We start from the raw sequence: 13002 nt of genomic DNA on the forward strand, positions 1-13002 counted from the left end.
AAATAGGCCTAGCAATTTCCCAGTTCTGTGCCACCTATCCTTAAGCTGTTCCTTCTGTCTGGGCACCTGCTAACACCTAACTCCTATACTTCTCAGCAAATATATTCATGTTACCATGTAGTCTTTCCACATGTGCACAGTGAGAGGTAGTTAGTAACCACCCTATAAATCTAAAACTATGAGTTTATAAGTCAAATTATAATACAGAGCTAATATAAGGAATGATGTAGGTAATTTTCTCTTGCTCTGAGACATAATTTCCTTAAAAAGAAAACGATCTTGCTTATCATTATATTCCCCTCTGCACCTCCTGAAGAAACATTCCTCTAGACAAATCTTTCTTTTCTAATTTTTTTTTTACATATTTATTTATTTTTGAGAGACACAGAGAGACAGAGCACAAGTGGGGGAGGGGCAGAGAGCGAGAATAAGACCCAGAATCCGAAGCAGACTCCAGGCTCTGAGCTGTCAGCATAGAGCCTGATGCGGGGCTGGAACTCACAAACTGTGAGATCATGACCTCCTGAGCTGAAGTCAGATGCTTAACCGACTGAGCCATCCAGACGCCCCTCCTCTAGGCAAATCCTGATCAGAAAGAATACACTGTATACAATGCACACGAAACTGATTTTCCTTGTAAATCTCCACTTAAACCTTCCAATAAGAAGTATTCCTCACAAAAAAAAAGACACGGTGAATGTGTACTTACGTTGAGACCTAACACAGTAGACACCCAACAACTGCTCTGACGGTGTGGCAATTCTATTTGCGTTATGGTACAGAAACTAAACAGGGTGACTGACTTCCTTAGAGAATCTGCTGCTTTCAAATACAGAACCTGGAATTTAGAAATTCTTCTAATATCCTACAAAAGTATATTAAAGTGAACACTCTGTAAACAGAGAACTAAATATGTATTTTACTGGCCTCCACTGAATTCTCTCTCAACCATGCCTAAATTACCCCGCAAAAAAAATGTAAACGTATGTCACCTGTCTGTGCTCCCACAATCCTATCTGTATCGTCAATACGACTGAAAATTGGGAAGGTCTCAGAACACCTGCATAAGTGTGGCAATGGCCCAAACTCATATACCCGCAATTTTGTCTGGGACAACGAAGTGTGTAGTCGGAGGGGGGGAAATACAGCGTTTTGAAATATACCTTCTACGATACTTCCCCACTTGCAGCTCACTAGTCAGTTTCTGGTAATGGCAACAATGAGCACTTAAAGGCACCGTGTTTAGCAATCTTAGCAATCTGGCATGCCTTATCTCACTGAAAGCTGAGGGTTTAATTCACTTGCCTAAAGCCAATCAGAACCACCAAACTGTACAAGTCCAAGAAGCAGCATCCGTGCTGTATTTTATGTGAGCGGTGTCCCCAGCACCACATGACAGGGGGCTGTGCGCCTAAGCGCTCCGGGCCGCCAGCTGATAAGCAGTGGAGTTAGAGCTCAAAATCTGCCAGGTCTGATGAGAAAGAACACGCTCACAGATTTAAAGCTACAATGCCTCCCATCTTGAAACTGAAGGATGAACAATTAATCGTACAATAAAACAGACATTTCTTGTTACAAATAACCCAGTAATCAGTCTCGTTGGTGAAGAGAGAGAGGGAGAGAGGAAGAGCCAGAATAGTTACTAGCTACTAAAGAGACAAGCAGGAAGAAACAGAAAAGGAAACCCTACTGAAGAATGTGCCTCTGATAAATTGCACATCTGTAGGGGCACAGAGAGATCCAGAGGTACAGAGGAGTTGGGGTGCTTTGGGTTTTCCCACCCCCACCCCCGCTGTCCCTTACAATACCACTATGATAGTTTTATAAAGAACAACCAGCCAGTATTTGGATTAAAATGACACACCCAGAGTAGGAAAAACTATAAATTATGCATCAGATTCTGCATCCACCTACCCCTACTTATAACTTTGAAAGACTCCGTTTATTTCAAAATTAGAAAACTGATCTCAGATTAAAAATCTCATTAAAATATATGGCTTGGAAAGGTTTAGAATCTAAGGGTACCTGGGTGGCTCAGTCGGTTAAGCGACCGACTCTTGATTTGGGTTCAGATCACAGTCACAACACGGTTCATGGGTTCCAGCCCCCAGATCTGTCAGCGCAGAGCCTTGCTTGGGATTCTCTCTCTCTCTCTCTCTCTCTCTCTCTCTCTCTCTCTCTCTCTGCCCCTTCCCTGCTCACATTCTCCCTCTCAAAATAAATAAATAAGATTTTCTAAAAAAGAGAAATATTTAGAATCTATTGTAGTAAGTGTGTATTTTCTTAACACGAAGAGTATTACAAAAAAAACAAACAAACAAAGGATGAGCACCTCAACAGAAAAATGGGCAATGACAAGTCACTAATGGTTACCCAACAGCCACTCCCCCTCACCACTGGTTCTTGCTGTCAGAGACCATCTCCCTTTACAAGGCCTTGAAAGGAAAAGGGTTTTGCTTTCCTGGACTCACCCATACCTTTGACAGGAGTACATGACCAGTCACAGCCACAGAATCTGAGGAAAATTCTGCTGAGGGCTTCCAGGTAGATTTTTGTTCTAAATAAAAGAGCGGTGCATGAACAGACAGACTTCGTCTTCACTGGCTGTGGCCATGGGACTACTGGATGTGTGAACTCTGGCTCCCCTCTTCCTCTCACATCCACATCTAACTCCTCAACAGACCCTTTCAGCTCTACCTTCAAAACATGCAGAATCACTTTTCTGTCTCCTATCGTTTTCCAAATCATCTCTCACCCGGCTGCTGCAGTGCTCTCGTGACGGCCATGCCTGCTTCAACCTTTATCCCCTTCATTCTCTTCGCGACACAGCAGCCAGCATGAACCTCCTCGAGTCACAGATAAGGTCAGTCCTCTGCCCCAAACCCCCAAAGGTATCTTATCTCAGGCAGAATAAAAGCCAAACAGATCTCACAATGGTCTACAAGGCCCCGTACCATCTGACTCACTCCTTCTCTCTCCCTCTGTGGCTCGGTTCCTCCTCTGGCTCTCCTCCCCCTTCCTGGACCGTGCCAGCACCCTCCTGCCTCAGGGCCTGTGCACTCACTACTCCCTCTGACGTGCTTTTCCCCCACACACCTGCCCTTGCACTCTGACCATCTGAGATGAGCACACACGCCTCACTGAAGCCCTCCCTGCTCAGTCCATTTAAAGTAACCCAACTCAGCCTAGCCCACTTATTACTTGAGTTACTTTTATTGCTTCGTTTATTACTCCATTATTCTCCTGAACACTTACCATCTTGTAACACACTATTCATTTTACCTACTTGTTTATCCCCTCCTTTGCCCCCACCAAAAGGTAAGCCCCCTGAGGGCCACAAACATGGTCTGTTTTGCTCGCTGCTATACTTCCCATACTTTTTCATTAGGTGTTTTAAGTCCAGTACAGCTAACATACAGTGTTATGTTAGTTTCAAGGGTACAACATAGTGATTCAACAATTCAATACATCGCTCAGTGCTCATCATGATAAGTATACTTCCTTATATACTTACTTACTTTAGATAAGTAAAGATATACTTACTTAAGATTACTGCCTGGTACACTATAGATGCTAAATAATTATTTAAATGAATTACTCCAGCAGCCATCAAAACAAGCTGAAGATTAAAAAACAGGAAAATGGAGGGGTACTGGGGTGGCTCTGTGGGTTAGGCGTCTGACTCTTGATTTTGGCTCAGGTCAGGATCTCACGGTTCATGAGATGGACCCCAGTGTCAGGTTTTTGTTTTTTTTTTTCTTCAATATGAAATTCATTGTCAAATTGGTTTCCATACAACACCCAGTGCTCATCCCAACAGGTGCCCTCCTCAACACCTATCACCCACCCTCCCCTCCCTCCCACCCCCCCCCCCCCAATCAACCCTCAGTTTATTCTCAGTTTTTAAGAGTCTCCTATGTTTTGGCTCCCTCCCTCCCTTTTTTTTTTTTCCTTCCCCTCCCCCATGGTCTTCTGTTAAGTTCTCAGGATGCACATAAGAGTGAAAACATATGGTATCTGTCTTTCTCTGTATGACTTATTTCACTTAGCATAACACCAGTGTCAGGTTCTGCACGGACAGCACGGAGCCTGCTTGGGATTCAACCTACCCCGCCCCGGCCCCCCCACCCTCCCCTGCTCACACTGTCTCTCAAACAAATAAATAAGCTTAAAAAAATAATAAAACAACAGGAAAAGGGAAAGCATCTGGGTCCTTGATAATTTCCTGAGCTACTTAATTACATTTGGACTCGTGGTCCTGTAAGGTAAAATTTTATTCATTGTTTAAGTCATTTTAAATTAAGATTTTTGTTGGGGCGCCTGGGTGGCTCAGTCAGTTGAGCATCCGACTTCAGCTCAGGTCACGATCTCACGGTTCCTGAGTTCGAGCCCCGCGTCGGGCTCTGGGCTGATGGCTCAGAGCCTGGAGCCTGCTTCCGATTCTGTGTCTCCCTCTCTCTCTGCCCCTCCCCCCATTCATGCTCTGTCTCTCTCTGTCTCAAAAATAAATAAACATTAAAAAAAAAAAAACATTAAAAAAAAAGATTTTTGTTATCTGAAGCCAAAAGGTACTGATACAGAATACAGGTGGACAGTTGGAAAAGAAGAAATGCTAGTGGCAATATATACTCAATTTAATTCAATCGCAAGACATACACATTTAAATAGCCACAAAGTAATGTCATGTAGCAAAAACATAAAAGCTTGATACATACATATCCCACTCGACATGACTCATTAAAACACTAGTGAGGTTTAGGACTTTTAAAATTTTATACATAGGGGTGCCTGGGTGGCTCAGCTGGTTAAACATCTGACTTCAGGTCAGGTCATGATCTCACAGTTCCTGAGTTTGAGCCCTGCATCATGCTCTGTGCTGTGCTGACAGCTCAGAGCCTGGATCCTGCTTTGGATTCTGTGTCTCCCTCTCTCTGCCCCTCCCTCGCTTGTTCTCTCCCGTTCGTTCTCTCTCTCTCTCCCTCCCTCCCTCTCAAAAATAAACAAACATCAAAAAATATATTTAAAGTTGATGAGACTGAGCTACAAAAAGATCAATGATCAGCCACACTCAAGCAGCTACTAAGTTAGAAGTGTAGAGTCTGAACCCAGGCAGTTCTGTCTACCAAAATCCAACACTCTGCAAACATCATCAGCCAGTGAGCAGAGCTCTCACCCACACTGAATGCGGTCTGCAACACACTTACTCCACCGGTGCCTTTCCTTCTGGCCACTTATTTTACATTTGGGTTCTGACTCATAAGAACTGACAAAAGATATCCAAGCGAGAGTGCCAAACTTACCAGAAAGACATCCTCTGGCGGAAAAAGATCAAACGAAAAGACAATTTTCAGTTTTCTCAACTGAAAAAAAAATGGAGATAATAATAGTATTTACTTTATAGACTGTTGCGAGGATTAAATAAATTAACACAGCTCACGCGAAGCACTTCAGAAAGTGCCTGGCACACATTAAACGAGCAACAGTCTTTACTGTCGATCATCGCCACAACGATGACGAAGGGCTTCCTAAAGCTGGAAGGGCGAGGAGACTACGGCTAGAAGCGTGTTAGGGGCTTCAGGGACCACCGAAAGAGACAGGACAAGTGCTGGTTTTCATTCTTGGAACAGAGTGCTGAACTGACATAGTAAAGAAACAATTCTACTAGAACTCTCTCTTCTACTTTCGGAAATGTATGCCCTGCTCTGCATATGCGGTTGGAGAAAACGCCTGCTCTGTCGTGGGACTGTAAGTCAATACCTCATTTTTGGAGTGCATTTGGTCAGTTATCTACTTGAAACATGCACTTTTTTTTTTTTTTTTTTTTTTTTTTTTTTTTTTTTTTGAGAGGGAGGTAGGGAGGGAGAGAACTGCAAGCATGCACGCCCGTGCACCCACTGGGGAGAGTCAGAGGGAAAAGGAGAGAGAATCACAAGCAGGATCCAAGCTCAGCACAGAGCCCCACATGGGGATCGAGCTCAGCACCGTGGGATCATGACCTGAGCTGAAATGAAGAGTCAGATGCTTAATCAACTGAGCCACCCAGGCACCCCAAAACATATGCACTCGTCGATCAGAGAACTTTACCTCTAGGAATTTATCTTCTAGATTATACCCACAAGTATAAATATACAAGGATGTCCACTACGAGTACAAAGATAGCAGTAAAACTAGAGATCAACAAAATGACCCTCAATAAAGGAATGGCTAAATAAATTAGGGTACCTCCAATCTAGTTTAAAACCTGTTTCTCCACAAGGCTCTCTAATGACATGACAATACTGTCTGCCCAAGCTGCCGAAGCCAAAAACCTAGAAGACAACTTAAATTCTTTTTCTCACTCTCTCTCATCAAATCCTTTAGCAGATCTTATCCAAATAGCTTTCAAAACACACAAAAAAACCTAATCACTCTTCTCCTCGACCACCAGCAGACTCTAAGCCCTTCCTGCCAAGATTACTCCAACAGCCTTAATGGTCCCCCCCAGCCCCCATTTAAAATCCTCCCGAAGCTTCCACTGCACTGAGAACAAAACCCTGCTCCTCACCGCGGCATGCAGGGCACTGTACGACCAGACCCCTGCTTACCTATCAGACGTGATCTCCTCTAAGTTCACTTCTCACTGTCCCATAACATCAGCCTTTTACTTCAGGAGGCAAGAGGGTCCCTTGAGTATGAACACTCATCCTCGTCTAAGAGCCTTCACAATGAACCCTATTCTTCCTAAATTTTCGCCCAACTGCCTCTGCATCATTTGGGTCTATTTCAGTGTCCTTACTGCAGGGAGACCTTCCTGACTACCCCTGGCAACACACCTCATGTTCTCCCAGCAACATCAGCAGATACTGTCAATACCATTACTATAATGTATTTTCTTTATAGCATTTTCCACGGTCTGAAGTTCATGACAAGGAATGCATTTATTTTGTACCTCTCACCATTGAATTTTGTCCATGAAGGCCAGGGCTTGGTCTCTCTTGTTTACTACTGAATCCCCAGAATCTAGAATATGCCTTGCAATAAAGCAAGCACTTGATTCATAATGGCTGATGAATATTATGCAGCCTTTGGAGAGAGAGAGAGAGAGAGAGAGAGAGAGAGAGAGAGAGATGTGTACATGCTAAAACAGAAAAATGTCCAAAACTACACTGTCCGGTGACCAAAGCAAATCACAAAGCAATACACGCCAAATGATCCAACTGTGTAAAACTGAACATGAGCACATTATGGACAAAGAGAAACACATTTGCACAGAAGTCAAGGAGGACACAAAAGAGACTTACCAGTAATTATCTCTGAAATATGGGGCTGAAGAAGAGGGGAAGGGGGCCTTTCACTTAAGTCATGCTCTCCCCAGCTGAGTATTTTTACCAGCGTGTATCACATGCGTGAGTTTTTTGTGACACCTTTCCTAATCCTCCAAATGTTGTAAAAAGCCCACACACAGTGGGTACTCTCTTTCCTAAAGAGCCTCGCATGCAACTTCAAGCTCCTAGAATACTTCTACAACCTAGCACATTCTGAAACACTGTATAAGTAAGTATCTGAATACCTGTTAGTTTTTGGTCTAGTCCAGTTTAAGAGCTAAAGAAAAAGTCTCTGGTTCAAACAGCAGATCAACTATACACACTCATCTCCCTTTCATACAAGATTATTTAAACAGCAGTTGAAAACACGTCGAGAAAAAGAAATATTGCTTAAAAAAAGGAGATGTCTTTTCTAAAGAAAAGAAATCATGGGCTGGGGAGAAGTGACTAGTGACCTAGCATGGGGGTTGGCACTTGGGGGTAAAACAGTGGACTCCTAAATGTCAGAACACAAAAGCAGAATTACCAGCTTCACCCTGAAGTAAAGCCTGTCATTAATTAATGATGACAAGGTCTCATAGCAAGCTCTTGCACTAACTCTTAAATCGCAGTGATACCAGGAATCGGCAGCTATTTGAGAAAAAGCCTACAATATAAATGAGATCAAGATAAAAACAAAAGTCACCCTAGGAGTGCCTGGGTGGCTCAGGCACTTAAGCATCCAAGTCGTCCAAGTCTTGCTTTTGGCTCAGGTCCAGATCTCACAGTTCATGGGATCAAGCCCCTAGTCGGGCTCTGTGCTGACAGGGCTGAGCCTGCTATGGATTCCCTCTCCCTCTCTCTGCCCCTCCCCTGCTTGTGTGTGTTCTCTCTCTCTCTGTCTCTCTCTCTCAAGATAAACAAACATTTAAAAACAAAAGAATTCTTGGGCACCTGAGTGGCTCAATCAGTTGAGTATCTGACTTGGGCTCAGGTCATGATCTCACAGTTGGTGGGTTCAGGCCCCACAATGGGCTCTGTGCTGGCAGCTCAGAGCCTGGAGCCTGTTTCAGATTCTGTGTCTCCGTCTCTCTCTGCCCCTCCCCTGCTCATGCTATGTCTCTCTCTCTCTGTCTCAAATATAAGTAAATGTTAAAAAAAAAAATAAAAAAAGAATTCCCCCTTTAAAAAAAACAAAAATTAAAAATAAAAACATTTCAAAGAGATCCAAGAAGATTATGAACCCATAAAATGAGAAAAGAATGGCTGGTATTGGGGTACAGGGAGAGAGAATTCCTGAAGATTTAAGATATGACTGCCAAACTAAAATTGAAGTCTAAGAACAGAGGAAATACCCACAAGGACAGAACAAAGAGACAACAGGATGGGGGAAGGGGGCAGGAGCTAATTCAGGAAGTCCAACAACCAACTAAAAGGAGTTATAGAAAGAAAATAAAGGTATCCAAATTGGTAAGGAAGAAGTAAAACTTTCACTATTTGCACACAGCATGATACTATATACACATATCCCTAAAGATCCGAGCAAAACACTACTAGAACTGATAAATGGATTCAGTAAAGTCACAGGATACAAAGTCAACATACAGGAATCTGTTGCACTTCTATACTCTAATAATCAGCAGAAAGCGAAATTATAAAAAGAATCCCATTACAATTGCACCAAAAATAATAAAATAGCTAGGAATAAACTTGACCAAGAAGGCAAAAGACCTGTACACCAAAAACTGTAGAACACTAATGAAAGAAATTAAAGATGACACAAATGGAAAGATATTCTATGCTGGCTGACGGACTGGAAGAACAAATACTGTTAAAATGTCCATACCACCCAAAGCAAACTATAGGGTTAATGCAATAAATCCCTATCAAATTAACAATAGCAGTTTTCACAGAACTGGAACAATCCTAAAATTCATATGGAACCACAAAAGACCCCAAAGAGCCAAAACAATACTGAAAAAGAACAAGACTGGGGATATCATAATCTCAGACTTCAAGATACACTACAAAGCTGTAGTAATCAAAACAGTATGGTACTGGCACAAAAACAGACACAGTGATCAACAGAACAGAATAGAAAACCCAGAAGTAAACCCACAACTATATGGTCAATCAATCCATGTAAGGAGGCAAGAATATACAATGGAAAACAGTCTCCTCAACAAATGCTATTGGGAAAACTGGACAGCTACATGCAAAAGAATGAAACTGGACCACTTTCTTATACCATATACAGAAATAAACTCAAAATGGATGAGACCTAAATGTGAGACCTAAAACCATAAAATTCCTAGAAGATAACTTAGGCAATAATTTATTTGATATTAGCCATAGAAAAATTTTCTAGACATGTCTCCTGAAGCAAGGGAAACCAAAGCAAAAGAAACAATTGGGACTACACCAAAATATGAAGTGTTTGCACAGTGAAAAAAGCCATTAATAAAACAAAAAGACAACCCACAAAATGGGAGAAGGTATTCACAAATGATATATTTGATAAAGGGTTAATGTCCAAAATATATAAAGAACTTACACAACTCAAGACCAAAATAAACACAAATAGATCCAATTTAACAATGGGCAGAAGATACGAATAGATATTTTTCCAAAGAAGACATAGAGATGGCCGACAGACACATGAAAAGATACTCAACATCACTCATCATCAGAGAACTGCAAATCAAAACCACAAAGACGTATCACTCCACAACTGTCAGAATGTCTAAAATCAAAACCAGAAAAGTCAACAAATGTTGAGGAACCCTCAAGCACTGTTGGTGGGCATGGAATGCAAACTGGTGCAGCCACTGGGGAAAACACTACAGAGGTTCCTCAAAAAAATTAAAAATGAAATTACCATATGATTCCATAATTCCATTATTGTCTGGATATTTACCCAAAGAAAACAAAAAAAACACTAATTTGAAATGATATATGCTCAACGTTTATTGCAGCATTACTGACAATTAGCCATGATATGAAAACAACCCCAGTGTCCACCCATCAAAAAACAGATAAGATGTGGCACATAAATACAAGAGAACATTATTAGTCCATTAAAAAAAAAAAAATGAACTCTTGCCATTTGCAACATGGATGGATCTACAGGATATTATGCTAAGTGAAATAAACCAGAGAAAGACAAATACCATACAATTTCACTCATATGTGCAATTTAAGAAACGAAACAAAGAAGAAAGAGACAAACAAACAACAACAACAACAACAAAAGCACACTCTTAAATATTGAGAACAAACCCCTAGAGTGGAAGCATGTGAGAGGCACAGGTGAAATAGGGGATTAAAAGCACACTTATCATGATGAGCACTGAGTAATGTACATAACTGTTGAATTATTACACAGAACACCTGAAACTAACATAACACTGCACACTAATTATACCTGCATTAAAAAATAAATAAAATTTAAAAGAAGTTACAGAAGGAAAATGAAGAGATAATTAAAGTAATAAGAGTATTTCCAAGAACTACAAAACATTAGTCGTTATAGTTTAATAATGGAAAAAAACACATGTAGACATCTTTTACAGATTTCAACTTATTTTTTAAAGATTTTATTTTATTTTTTATCCTTTTTTAATTTTTTTTTTTTGTTTATTCACTTTTGAAAGACAGAGAGCCACAGAGCACAAGCAGGGGTGGGGCGGAGAGGGAGGGGGACACAGAATCTGAAGCAGGCTCCAGGCTCTGAGCTGTCCGCACAGAGCCCAACGGCACAGAGCCCAACGTGGGGCTCGAACTCACAAACCACGAGATCATGACCTGAGCCTAAGTCAGATGCTCAACCAACTGAGCCACCCAGGTACCCCTAAAGATTTTATTTTTAAGTTATCACTACATCCAACATGGGGGTCAAACTCACAACCCCAAGACCAAGAGCTGCACATTCCACTAGCTGAGCCAGCCAGGTATCCCTGAGCAATTTCAATTTAGAAAGGACAAACAGAGCTCTAAGGAGTTTCCATGGAGAATGACAAAACACATTACTCAGAAAGGAACAAGAATCACAATGTATCAGACTTCTCCTCAGCAGCAACAATGGATACTAGAATATCTCTGAGCAATGTCTTCAAAAGCTCTGAGGGGAAATAGTTTGCAACTTATTTTGGCTTGAATAAAATAATACCACTCAACTATAAGGGTTAACAAAGAGTTTTTCAGATATGCCAGGATTAAAAAAAAAATTATCTCCTACATATTCTTTCCTAGAAATTTCCTAGAAATTTATGTGATGGATTCACTGCATTAAAACAAGGAAGTCACTTAAGAAAGAATAAAGGTCCAGTTAACACTGAGCAACATGCAACATGTCTAGATGACGTCTAGTCCAAAATGAAGAAAGAGGACTAGGAAAACCTTTCCTCAGGGAGAAAAGTACTCTCATCTATAAAATAAGAGTGATTAAAAATAAACAGCTGGTAAAGCTGAAAACATGGCAGAAAAAATAGTGACAGATTAAGAAAAAAGGCCAGAATCAACTCAAAAACCAAGAAACAATACAAAAAAATGTATATCATATTCTTTTTTTTTTTTTTTAATTTTTTTTTTCAACGTTTTTTATTTATTTTTAGGACAGAGAGAGACAGAGCATGAACCGGGGAGGGGCAGAGAGCGAGGGAGACACAGAATCAGAAACAGGCTCCAGGCTCCGAGCCATCAGCCCAGAGCCTGACGCGGGGCTCGAACTCACGGACCGCGAGATCGTGACCTGGCTGAAGTCGGACGCTTAACCGACTGCGCCACCCAGGCGCCCCACGTATATCATATTCTTGCCTCTACTAGGAATGATATTTAAATCATCACAATTAGACACTATTCATTGATTTTCAACTATTAAAAACAAATCATAGGCAAAGTATAAAGGAATACAGAATATAGATGTTCTCAACCTTGACAATGCCAAAGTAGAAATCACAGATACAGGGGCTTAAAAGGGGGAGAAAAAGGTGAAAAGTGACAGTAGTAATAGCCTCAATTTTACTACTTGGGAAAGTAGGATGGTCAACCCATCTTAACACGAAGAAAAGTCTATTATATCACATACATTGCAAAGATAAGAGTATGTATTGAGAAAGTAGATGCAAAGGAGCCAAATCTGTATTCATCAAAGAAGAAATCAATCTGAAATTGATATATCATAAAATAAGCTTCTCAGACACAATAATACCACACAAAGAAACAATTTAAAATTTTCCTTTGGGGAGTGGCACAAGGGTTTTTGACCTTTATTATAAGCATTCTAGTCTGACTTCTTCCCTTTTTTTTTTTTTTTTTTAGTACTTATCAAATTTTTTTTAGAGAGTGGGAGAGAGAGAGAATGAGAGGGAGACAGAGAATCCCAAGCAGGCTGTGTGCTGTCGCACAGAGCCGGCTGCCGGGCTCGAACTCATGAACCCTGAGATCACAACCCGAGCTGAAACTAAGAGGTGAACATTTAACCAAGTGAGCCACCCAGGCCCTCCTGACTTCTTTCAACTATACACTTATATTACTTTGTAAAAAAATTTTAATGGATGTAAGAAAAACTCTCAAAGAATACTGATCTTCTCATGAAAAACACAATGAGCAACACATCCTGCCTAAATTTTTCCTCATAATATATAAAACTTCCTTTTTTCCCTAATACTCCTAGGTGCCAGGTTAAATAATTTCTGAGCCTTTAAAACTATCTTTAGGG

General features: G+C 41.0%; 1 protein-coding gene across 15 annotated transcripts in view; it reads right to left on the reverse strand.

Moving 5' to 3' along the window:
• KMT2C (lysine methyltransferase 2C) overlaps positions 1 to 13002 on the reverse strand; it is a 284617-nt gene that overhangs the window by 247265 nt on the left and 24350 nt on the right. The window contains exons 1-2 of one of the 15 annotated variants that reach the window (XM_049643088.1): positions 5301 to 11842; positions 2756 to 2846 (exon numbers count right to left, since the gene is read on the reverse strand). The exons of 13 other annotated variants lie outside the window; for them this stretch is intronic. Coding sequence is in view for 1 of the 2 variants with exons in the window: in XM_049643086.1 (XP_049499043.1) it covers positions 5301 to 5311 (11 nt within the window). In the remaining variant the exon portion in view is untranslated. Of the gene's footprint in view, positions 1 to 2755; positions 2847 to 5300; positions 11843 to 13002 lie in introns of those variants that run through there. One more of the 15 variants, XM_049643086.1, reaches the window with a different exon arrangement.

Source organism: Panthera uncia, chromosome A2 (assembly GCF_023721935.1).
Source record: "Panthera uncia isolate 11264 chromosome A2, Puncia_PCG_1.0, whole genome shotgun sequence".
Classification (NCBI taxonomy): domain Eukaryota; kingdom Metazoa; phylum Chordata; class Mammalia; order Carnivora; family Felidae; genus Panthera; species Panthera uncia.